At 36.4% G+C, this 12,371-nt stretch overlaps 2 protein-coding genes across 2 annotated transcripts; both read right to left on the minus strand.

Moving 5' to 3' along the window:
* Nucleotides 1-2,552: 2,552 nt before the first annotated feature.
* On the minus strand, nucleotides 2,553-3,941 carry LOC131365040 (interferon-induced transmembrane protein 5-like). The gene is made up of 2 exons (XM_058408623.1): nucleotides 3,678-3,941; nucleotides 2,553-3,064 (listed from the first exon to the last, which is right to left on the minus strand). The coding sequence occupies exons 1-2, from the start codon at nucleotides 3,882-3,884 to the stop codon at nucleotides 2,843-2,845; spliced, it is 429 nt and encodes a 142-aa protein (XP_058264606.1). The 5' UTR covers nucleotides 3,885-3,941; the 3' UTR covers nucleotides 2,553-2,842.
* Nucleotides 3,942-7,113: 3,172 nt separating this feature from the next.
* On the minus strand, nucleotides 7,114-11,710 carry LOC131365037 (interferon-induced transmembrane protein 3-like). Its single transcript, XM_058408613.1, has 3 exons — nucleotides 11,642-11,710; nucleotides 7,943-8,200; nucleotides 7,114-7,447 (listed from the first exon to the last, which is right to left on the minus strand). The coding sequence occupies exons 2-3, from the start codon at nucleotides 8,114-8,116 to the stop codon at nucleotides 7,265-7,267; spliced, it is 357 nt and encodes a 118-aa protein (XP_058264596.1). The 5' UTR covers nucleotides 8,117-8,200; nucleotides 11,642-11,710; the 3' UTR covers nucleotides 7,114-7,264.
* Between the last annotated feature and the right edge of the window lie 661 nt (nucleotides 11,711-12,371).

Below are 12,371 nucleotides of genomic sequence, written 5' to 3' on the forward strand. Positions count from 1 at the left end.
AGAACCACTTTTGGCTGCAATGACAGCTGCAAGTCATCTGAGATGAGCTTTGCCCATTTGAATCATTTTGCCTATTCTTCTTTCGTAAAATTGGTCAAGCTTGGATCGGATTCCATGGGTACACAGCAATTGTCTTGCCTGAGATTCTCAGTTGGATTAAAGCCTGAGCTTTCCTAACACATATGCATTCTTGATTTTGAACCATTCCAGTGTTGCTTTGCCTGGATGCTTAGATTTAGAGGAAGTCTTTATGCTTCACTCTCAAGTCTCTTGCAGGCTGGAACAATTTTTCAGTTCAATTTCATTTATTTGTATAGCGCTTTTTCCAATGGACATTGTCTCGAAGCAGCTTTACAGAAGTATAGAAATATAGAAAGAATTATAAAGTTTAATGTTAAGTCACTATTTATCCCTAACATGTATCCCTAATGAGAAGCCTGAGGCAACAGTGGAAACTCCCTTGAGAGAAACCAGGCTCAGAAGGGAACTCATCCTCATTTGGGTGACATTAGACAGTAAATAATTTAATAATGTAATGTATTTTCTGGGTTTATTAATGTCTTAGCACTAATTCCTTCATGCCGATAGTTGGCTGATGTAACAGCAGTTCAGAGACAGCATGAAAGTCACCAAGTGGTTCTATCCACAGCAGTCCCCTGGGTCACATCCCCAGCAGCAGTGAGCACCACCATCAATCTCTCCAGCTGAGGAAAAGCATTCCCACAACATTATGCTACCTTCTGTGAGAATGGTGTTCTCTGGGTGATGAGCTTGTATCGGGTTTGGAATATATTTTTTAAACCAATCCTTGTCTGATACATTTGTTTTGGAATTTTTTATAGTCTTCATGATGATGTTTATTTAGGTATCTACTCTAGCAAACTCCTGTGACTTCTCAGAAAATTATTTGGAAAAACAATCAGAAACATTTTAGGGAAAAATTTGTTAAAATAAAAAAAAAATTACAGTAACCTGGTTGTAGCTTATAACTATGTGGCTGTGCAGAGAATGAACCTATCACATTCAATCGAATTATCATAAAAAAGTAATCATCATCATACAGCTGACAACAGTTGATAAATTATTCTGACAAACCTTAACTGTTTCTGTAGGATTTTCTTGGCTTCTAAGGCACACATGGATTCAGTGGGGTATAAAATAATTTCCAAAGCATTAGATGTACCGTGGAATACTATAAAGGCCATCATGAACGAATAGAAAAAGTGGAGAGACACACAGCGACATCACCAAGAACAGGACGTCTCTCTAAATTTATAAAAGGACAAGACAAACACTTACCATGGAGGCTGCCATGAACAGCATAACTGAATAAATGTTACTGCTTTCTAGCCAAAGCCCAGTCCTGAATCCGACTAAAAATCTCTGGGATGACCTGAAGCAGGCTATGCACAGGAGAAGTCCCCAACAATATGATGGGTCTGGAATGTTTTTTGCAAGAAAGAACAGGAAAAACATTGCCAAGTCAAGCTGTGCCATGCTGATAGACTGTTCTAGAAAAAGATTGAATTGTGAAATAAAATCAAAAAGAGCTTCAACAAAGTATTTGTTTAGGGGGTGTATACTTATGCAACCAGGCACTTGTAACTTTTTTCCTATATATTTTTTTCCCCCAGAAATTTTATATGTTGTGATTTTACCTTGTAATTTTACATGATTTATCCTGGTTTAATTTTTTCTTTAGTCTTGAATCTTTATCTTGGTTGAATTTTTTTTATTACAGACACCTGCCTGTGTAGGCTTTTTATATCCATGGTGTATTGTGGTCATGTGACACTTGGGTTGCCCTAACCATTAAGCCCCTCCACCCCATCCCCTGGACCTGACAACTGCCCCCATCCCAACCTTAGATTTGTTGCGAGTGGATTCCTGATATAAAGTATTATTCCATTTAATTCCTGTTTGTAACAATTTTTCAAGGTTCCAGCATTATGAATACCTACAACTACAAAGTACTATATGATTTGTGTTTAAATCATATGAGGGTCAGATGAAGAAGAGCAAATGCAGCTCTTCCTGACACTGGCTACTGTGTGTATTTCAGGAAAGAGAGGAATATGAAAGTATATGTTGTTTTCTCCTCTTTAATCAGTCCCTCCACATCTGTCTCCACTCTTTTAGCAAGCAGAAATAGAGCGGGCAGCGAGCACTGGCAGGCAGGTCTGTCATTTAGATCATATAAATACCAACAGAGCGAGGAGTGGTCAGCAGTGGAACCCAACAGGGCAGGGCAGCCCACAGTACATACACACCACAGTATTACAGAGCAGACACCAAACTTGGCTTCAGACACCACAACATCATGTTCACCTCTAAGAAAAATTAAGATGGAACTGCAGTATCCTGTGCCTTAAACACTTTTACATCTTTGATATTAAGAAGATATTAATTATGACAGAACTGGTGTCCAAATCTGATATACGTTTTGTGGTTTAACACACACATACACACACACATGACTCTGTTGGGATCATTGCACACATCTAAGTTTCTTACTATAACTTATTCTTTAAGTTTATCCAAAACAGTGACGAGATCAAAGTAATTAATGACGTTAAATAGTTTATTCCAGTTATGTCACATTAACTTCAAATAAGCAACAATAACAACAAATGCATTGGATATTTCTCATAGTTCTCACATTTACCATACAAGAATCTGACAATTCTTTTTTAGAATAATAATAAAAACAATAATACAATAATTCACTAGTGAGAAGATAAACAAAGGTTGACGAGGCACAGAGGTTTATAAGTCCAGGGATCATTATTGTTCATTGTTGGGATCATTGGAATTTTTTTTTTCCAGATGTTTCCTTCGCTGTCTACCTGCCAAAGAGCTTCATGAAATTCTGGTAGCCTTCTTCACCGAAGAAGTCGAAGCTTCCCTGCAGGCTGCCAAGGTGGACGAGAAGCAGTCCGAAAAGCCCAAGGAAAAGCAGCGGCACCAGAAGGTTCCAGCCAGACGCCAGGATATTGTACCACTTTGCCTTGTCCGAGCACTCCTGAGCCGCACGCATGTCTCCCAGGGTCTTCTGGTCTCGAGCCTGTAAAGAACACACACACACACACAAACATTTAATGCAGACCCAAATTCACATTTTGGTCAGGTTCTCTGGCTTGCCCTTTTTAGAATGTTGCATTGTCTAGCCAAACCAAAAATAGGAAACAAACATAGTGACAGAGAGCTAGAGAGAGAGAGAGAGAGAGAGACAGATATGTCTCCAGTCCTGTCTGTAATCACAGAGAATGGCTCTGCTATTAGCTACCTACTAATTACACTCCAGTTATAAACATAAGTGTCTCTAATTTCAGAATAACAGAGGAAGTGTGCCAGGCTACTGCCTCCTTTCTCTCTCTCTCTCTCTCACTCACACACACACTCACACATATTCTTGTATAGTACTTTTGTTGCACTGTCTTTAAATCAGAGCAACATCAAAGTATGCTCAGCCAGAAACCCAACCAAGAGAGAAAAAACACTACACAAATTTCCTACATTAAAAGTTTTAAAGTTTCACATACTAAATAAAAGCAGTTATTCTAATAGTGTTTGCATTCAGATTTACCTTAAATTGCATTTCCAGAAAACAGAACAGAAACCAAGAGGAATGGAGACAAAAAGAAAAGCAGAAATGAAGACTACATGCTCTTTCTCACCTTGATGGAATAAATGAGGGCCATGAAACCGAGGCAGCAAAAATTGACATACAAGGTGTTGCAGAGGGACCAGACCAAGTAGTCATTGAGAGGTTTTTTGGTCACAGGGCCCATGTTCACCACCGTAGAGCCCTGCGGCTTGCGTGAGGACTTGCAGTTTGTGAGTGGAGTGCAGTCAGATGAATAGCTGTACGTAGCGTTGTCCATCCTGCCGTTGGAATGTGAGGAACTGAACCTGCTGTAGCTCTGATTCTGCTGAGGCCCTGGAATCGTGACTCTAGCTTATATTCTCACCATGGAGGGGTGGTGACTTAACATGAGGAGAGAGAGAGAGAGAGAGAGAGGGAGAGAGAGGTCTGTTATTATGTCTGATGGACACTAGGCAAGAGCAACATCAATAACCTCCCTATCTACCGCAAATACACACACATACACCGCTGCATCAGTGGTGTAATGGTCTGTCCTACTGCAACTGATGTCTAATTGAAAGTACAAGCCTTTTGATTAGTAAAGAAACTTTTACAAAACAATTGTAATTTTTGTTCTGCTTAAATTAAAGCAGCAAGAAAGGAATTTTAGAAAGCGTGAACATCTAGTCACTGCCCCCTACTGGGCAAACAGCACTTTACAACAGAGTTTCATGCTTGACTTAGAAACAGGCAGGGTCTGAAGAGCACTTTTTGTCAGAGAGGCCACTAGAGAACCATTATTGAGTAAATATGATGTAGGTGAAGTAAATTCAGATTTACTGCATAAGTCTGATTTCTGCAATATAGTTCATTAGATAGCTGTGAGTGGTTTAACTTGCAGGGTGTAGTGATGTGTAAAAAAACATCACCGGAAGCATCTCTCAGCATAATTATGAGCAAAATGGAGGATAAATTTTTTTGCAAGCTCAGCACTGTGAGTGTCGCATGATGATGGAGAGCCACATTAGAGATAGATAGCACAGCCCTGAGGTTAATTAGATGGTGAAGTGGGGTAAGTCTTTGTGGTTTTCCTAGACATGTGATTAGGTTAAAACAAACAGCTAATACAGGTTTCTCGCTACCATTGGCTTGATATACTTTCCTTCAAAGGCTGATAATAAAGTTTGCTTTATTGGTTAGAAGCCTCACCCAACAGCTCGGATGGTATTGTATGAATTTGAAATGCCAAGTTCACAGGTCCATTATTAAATATTTCTAGAGAAAATATTCACATTGAGCATCTTGATAGTACATCAACCTATTTTCATATGCAATTTTCTGATTTTTTAAAATATGTTTTGAAATTAAAAAGATATTGGTATATCAGCCATGACTTCAGAGAAGCAACTGTTGTTCACTCATCAATCTGGGAGTAGTTATAAGGCAATCGCCAAACAATTTTAAATATTATTTGCAAAAAGAGAGCATGTTGATGGAGTGCTGATGATCTGGGTTTGTTTTGCAGCCACAAGACCTGGGAAATGCACGGTCATTGAGACAATGATGAGCTTCTTTTCCAGAATATTTGTGAGACAAATGTGAGGCCAGTTGTGAAGCAGCTTTAACTGAGCTGTAACTGGGTCATGCAATAGTAAAATGATCCTAAAATTGTGAAAGAACTGTACATAAACGAATCGTCTAAAATATAAATGAACTGAAACATTGTAGAGAATTTCTCCGAAACGATGTGAGAGGAAAAAAAATAAATTTAATTCAAATTATTGTTACTAAAGGTGGTTCAACATATTACTGAATTATAGAATGTAGATATTTTGTCCCACCCAGTTTCTGAATGTTGGTTTATTTTTATTTTTATTTTTATTTATTTATTTATTTATTTATTTATTTATTTATTTTGGGGGGGGCATTTTCAGTTTTTATTTTTCTAAGAAAATGGTCAATCGTTTTGGTAGATAAGACCCTTCTTCCTCAACTGGTATCATTTAGGGCCCTTTGAAGCTGCATTTAAACTGCATTTTGGAAGTTCAAACTTATTGCAGTCCACTATATGGAGAAAAATCCTGAAATGTTTTACTCAAAAAAACATAATTTCTTTACGACTGAAAGACATGAACATCTTGGATGACAAGAGGGCTGAGTAAATTATTTGTAAATTTTTGTTCTGGAAATTCAACTTCTCCATTAAGTAGCCTTTATTTGTCACATATACATTACAGCACAGTGAATTTTCTTTTCATATCTCATTCTTGGAGGGTTGGGGTCAGAGCACAGGGTCAGCCATGATGCAGCACCTTCGGAGCAGAGGCTGTGGCTTTAGTGTTATTTAGTATCAGCCTCCTAATCTTTTATTTATTTTTTTTAGTATTTTAGATTTATTAAAAATGAAAATGTAAAACATCAGTGTAATAACTATGACTAGGGAATAAAATAGAATGTGAAACCCAGAGGAGTAAAAGAAACACCAATCAAATGCTACATTAGAGACACACTACTACAGAAATGAAATGTGTGTGTGTGGAGGCAGAGTAGTGTGGGTGTATGTGTGTTTTTTTGCTTGCATGTAGTTATGCAAGCTTCATGGAAATGTACTACTCTTCGAGATAAGTGGTCGCACATCCTCTTTAGTTGTCTTCAAATTGGAACGCAACAGAAAAAAACAATGAGGTGAGAAATTCACAGCCCCCAAACATGGGGGATGGTCTGCAATATCAAGACTGACTAGATGTCTTACCCCTAAACTTACAGGGAAGTTGCTTGTAGTTTGGGTCACATCTCAGTTGTTGCTAATGTTGTTTGAGGGTGTGTGCGGTCTATCTTTTTTCCTTCATAGGTAGGAGATATCATGTACAAAATAAAAAAAATTATATGACTGATTAGCTTCATGTGTCTCAGAGGATGAATATGTTAGCTTTCTCCTTCTCCTGTTGGTAGCTGTTTGCTAGCAGAAAGCTGGCTGGGAGGTAAGAAATGGCAGATGACTAAATTTGGGGAAATAGTTTTTGAAAATTGTTTTTTTGGGGATTTTAAGGTTACATGGTAGGCTTCATATTAGCTTAGAAGTTTAGCAAATCGACACGCTCACCTGAGGCAATAACATTGTAAAAAAAAAAAAAACTAACTGAAAAACTTTAAAATTAATAAAAGTTATCAAATATTTCCTATTATAAGACTATAATATTTTTAAGATGATTTAAACTATTTCATCGCACTACTTCATATCATTATAAAATAGTTAAGAAGAAAATGTTTAGAGTTTTTTTTAAATATAAAATAATAGATACATTTAATTATATTCAGGATATTTCAACTTGCTAAGATAAAATGTTTTGCAGTGACAGACCTACTTTTTCTTTCTTAGTTTTTCTTCATCTCTATGGCAGGATATGGTGAAACCAGTTACCAAGCAACCATGAAATTAACATCCTTTTTCTCATTTACCCCTGACTTTTTCTATCAACAAAAAATTGGAGCGAACTCTTGCTTTGTACCTTGTTAAATGAACAAAGTGTACTCAATGCTTTGATCAGTGAGAATATTTTATTACTCAAATTATTTCACAAATACATAATTCAAATTCTTTTGTGTTCATCACTTCAACAGGACATCATTTTCTGATTGATGATGTTTTTCTTAAATCTTATGAGACAGGATGTTAATTTAATAGTATTTGTTCAATGTATGCAGATGACTTGCCACTGCGGCAGTCAACTTAGTCACTATGACTATGATCAAGATGAAGATGAGAATGATAAGGCCAAGAGCAAAGCCATTGACGCAACACGCTTTAGAACCATACGAAGTTGCTCCAGCAATGTCCCCAACCATCTTCCGGTCTCTGGACTGAAACACATAAGGACAACAAAACGTTTCACTTCTGCAAACTGCATTCTAATGGTTTTGTACTTGCACAGTAGCCTTTAATTTTATATTATGTACGGCATTTATTCTGTATATCACACAATCTATGTTAATAAAGTCCATTAAACATTTATAGTGTAAATTGTGGAAATTAGGTGCTATAACCAACACTTGACCAACATTTCTAATAGAGAAATACTTGAAAAACCTTATTTTTTAGAATAAATAATTAAGATCAGATATTCAAAGAACAACAAACCACATAATCCACATTTCAAATTGATAAAAAAATTACTTAAATAAAAATACCCTTTTCAGATGTAGATAATAGTGAAGACATAATAAACAATTAAAATGTTTAGGAAAATGATTATTATTATTATTATTATTATTATTTATTTTAAAGTTTCACTTTTTTAATCTTAGCAGTATTCACTGGGATGACTTTTTAAATTTCACTGTCATTCATCAACACACCTTGATGGAGAAATAAAAGGCGAGCAGACCCAGGCAGAGCGGGTTTCCACAGAAGAGGTTGGCAACAGACCACACTATATAATCAGGTGGATGCTCCTGTATGGCCACCACGACTGTCCCTGCTCCTCTCCCATCACCCAGTGGAGCGTTCAGTGGAACCATGGCGCTTTGCATCTTGCTTGGTGTTATGCCTCTCTGCGCTGCTTAAGAACTACTGTTCAACTGTTTATGCTTGAGGTTATGGGGCAAGTCTTCACTCTAACCACAGTGTTTCAAGTTAAACAGAGATGGGTATTTTTTTTTAGCTTTTTAAAAGCTTTAAATTCATTTGAACAGATCAAAATCAAAACCAAAAATCTACTTCATTCAACCAGTAAACTTTTTTTATTTTAACACAGTCATGCAGATATAATCTAAATCATGAATTATTTACAGAACACACAGCATAACATCCACAGAGTTCATACCATTAGCAATAGTAATAGTAATACTCTTGTGTATAAAGGAATATGGGACAAACAAAACAATTCAGCCATTCTTAATTCTGATTTTAAACTCTAAAACTCTACATCCTTTCTTTATCAAATATTAAAGTCCTCAAATAGATATCTTGGCTGGTAAAATTGTGGAAAATGGTAATTTGTTCTATCAAAATGGATTTGATAGATTTAGATCATAAAAACATTTTTCCAAACATCAGGGCTGATTAAATGAAGATACTAATGTAAAACCAAATAGGTGATCCAAGGCACACTTCCAATTTAGAAAAGATTCAAGTGTCTCTGGTGGGATGGGCACCAACAACTATTCATAAAACCATAAAATCTCAAATACATCAACTACTGATAGTCCATGGTCTAAGCAAGGTGTCCAGTCTTATCAACAAAGGGCTGGTGTAGGTGCAGGTTTTCATATCAGTCAAGGACACTTGAATCCACGTGTTTAATCAGTTGATCTTGGCTTTCAGTAGACTCGGGTGTGGCTTCTGCTTGGTTGGAATGAAATCCTGCACCCACACCAGCCCTTTCTGGACAAGACTGGACCCCCCAAGTCTAAGAACACCAAAGAGATGTCTCGTCTGTACACAGCCCCTCCCAAGGAGGACACTGAAGAGCTCATCTTGCCACCAGCCTAAAGGATGTTCTCTGTTATTCCTGAAGACATAAGTGACCAAGGAATACAATTTAAAAAAAAACTCTGGGGGAGTTTAAGGGAAAATCTAGGTGTGTTTGTCAATCTCACATTTGGGTATCACCCAATCCAACAATCAGGTGTGGGGCGCTTCCTGAGAACATATTGCATATTGAGATCATATGGCAGATATCTTGTCAGCTGAAATACAGTGCTTAACATCCCTGTAAAGGTAATTCAAATATTTTGATTGATAGAAGCCACTAAGGCATTTGTTAACCCCTTGTCATTTAAAGACTAAACTTCTGTCCCTAAGAACCATCTGACATCTGCATCTAATCCAGAATGCAGCAGCATGGCTTCTTCCTAATTTCTCCCTATGATTCCTGTTTTGGCTTTCTGACACCAATATAGGGATATTGAAGAGTTCATATGCGCTACAGCTAGTTTTATCTCAAGGTTGAAATTTACAGAGCTTTAAATTTTCAATTTTTGTCATGGATTTTCCGCCATATCCTTGTTTAATGAAAGTTACTATTACTTAGTAATAATATTTACCACAATTAATCATATCCTTCTGTATTGCAGAGTATTATTGAATCACACAATTTATGATTTTTTTCTTTAAAGTTATCTATACATGTTTTCAATTCACATCAATGAAATAGGAGAATATCATAAATTCCTTGCATTCCACTGTAAGATTACCAAAACCATTATGAACCTCCACATACTATTTGTGTATTTTCTGTATTGTTTCTATTTTTAGCTACCATTTTTAGGTACATTCTACATTCAGGTACTTATCTCCAGCTCTAATGATTATTTGTTATTTTTTCATGTCTGCTCTCTTATCAGACAGAACAGTTTCCTACTTCTGCAATAAACTTAATAAATGCCCCAGTTGCAAAATTTGAGGGTCACTCATATATTGCCACAGCACTGTTTTCCTGTACATACTACATGGCCAACTAAAGCATCTCACTGGGGCTGGAATATATGACCAAACTATAGAATTAACTATAGAACTATAACTGCACTACTCTGCACAGGTCACATTCACTAAGCATCTCTTTTATGTGCATACCAGGGGCGTTTCTAGGATTTGAAAACATGGGGGGCTGAGCCCGAAACATCAGGGGCTAATTAGGGAGAAAGGGTAAGCAAGAATAACACATTTTGCAAGGGCATTTTTATGAATTGTTTAATAATATTGTTTAATAATAAACAAATTAACACAAATAGTATGCAACTTTAGAAAATTAAATTTTTTCGGACTCCTCCCATCTTGCTACTAAAAAGGAGTTTATTAAATTCATTACATTGTCTCTCTCACACAGGTATACCATGCAATATTATCTCTTTAACAGCTTGTGTGTGAAGCAGTGATGTGTAAATACTTTTTTATTATTATTATTATTTTATAATACTCTATATTATACTTGCACCTCTTATTTCATTCCTCATTTATGCTGGCACTACTGTATGTATTATTCTTTGTTTATTTATTTATTTTGCCTCTCTTCTCTTCTCTTATTGCTCTCTCATCTCTCATTCTCTCATCTGTCTTGCTGCTTGTATCTTGTCTACTTCATGCTCTTGGACTTTTCTATCCTATTTCTTTGTGGGTGGAATCATCAGAGATCTAAAAAGATCTCTGAGACTTGACTTGAGTAAAACGGTCAATTACCATACTAGTATTTATGGTGCTGAGAATTCCTTTTTCAATAGACAGAACAGCCGAATGATGGAGTCTGTTCTGGCCCATTGTTCGCCTAAGCCATGTATGTATTTTAACTTAAAAACTGCTTTAGTTGAATAATAAAAAGTCATGATGTTCAGACTGTAATGTCTTCGGGGTTATTTATTTTAAGGCCTTTGTAAGTCTTAGGTATGGAATAATATTCGAAAGGGTCCTATATGTCACGGTATTTTGGCATGTGTATGTGTGTGTGTGTGTGTGCACATGCGGAGAGAGATGTCAGTAGGGATGGGCGATACCACAATTTTTTAATACGATACGATACAGATACTTTTTGTTACAATTTTAACGATACCGATAACAATACTGAAACCGAAACCACTTATTATTTTAAATGTGAATGTGATTTTTCAAAATAATGTTAATTTTTAGAAAAAAGATCATTACATGTAAAGGCAAATTGCATACTCATACTTGCCATTAATAGCAAATTACACAAAATACACACACACACACACACACACACACAGTATACGCATATACACACATACTGTTACATCTAACATTAAGGGCACTTTCCAAACACATAATTATATTTATACTGTACAAACTGTATATTCTAATTGATTGGTATTATTATACATGTGTGGATGTTTTTGGTCTCTATAATGTAAGGAATACTAGTACATTCTCCATACACACAGAAGTGCGTGCATGCAAACACACACACACACACACACACACACACACACACTTTTATATTTATTCTTATTCACCTAATGGTAATGAGAGAGAGAGAGAGAGAGAGAGAGAGAGAGAGAGTACAGTTAATAAGTTAAGTAATTACTGTGCTCTTTGTACCTTACCTAGGGTTTGCCTCCCTTAAAACTCTCCTGTAACATCTTTTGTCGGACAGAGGGAGACTGGGCAGAGGAAGACTGGGCAGCTTGTTTTTGTTCCACCTCTTTATAAGTTTCAGTGTGTGTGTGGGTTTTTTTTTTATTGCAAATATTGCATCGGGCAATTTTTTTCCCTGCTGTTGAGAAGTAGCACCACCCTACGCTACTTTTCCTTTCTGCCTTCATGCCATTTTGTAATGCGGACGTGTGTGTGTGTGTTGAGTATGTAGCTGAATGGCACATGATCACCGTCACCGACCATCTTATCCACAGCGATAAAAACATTTAGTTATGCAGAAATTATTAATATAGTTAAAATATCTATACTTTTTAGAAAATCAATACCAAATTTGCAGCTATATATATCGATACTCCAGCATCGATGTGCACATCCCTAGATGTCAGTCAAAATTGCATACAGTAAATGGCAACAGTGTTCGACTAAAACAATCAACATTTACTTAATCCCTCTACGGTGGCAGAATTTGGGATAAAACATTCGGGGCTAGATTAAAATCATTCGGGGCTCAAGCCCCTGGTGCATACTTTTTTAGGTTTTTTTTGCACCGTCACTTTACCCCCTGACATCCCTGATATAACCGGATATGTATATTTCTTTCATCTACATATCTTACACTATGTACATATATATTTTCATAATTTATCATATTTTAAATATATCTACTATGTTAGTTTT

This window comes from Hemibagrus wyckioides, linkage group LG14 (genome assembly GCF_019097595.1).
Source record: "Hemibagrus wyckioides isolate EC202008001 linkage group LG14, SWU_Hwy_1.0, whole genome shotgun sequence".
Taxonomy (NCBI): domain Eukaryota; kingdom Metazoa; phylum Chordata; class Actinopteri; order Siluriformes; family Bagridae; genus Hemibagrus; species Hemibagrus wyckioides.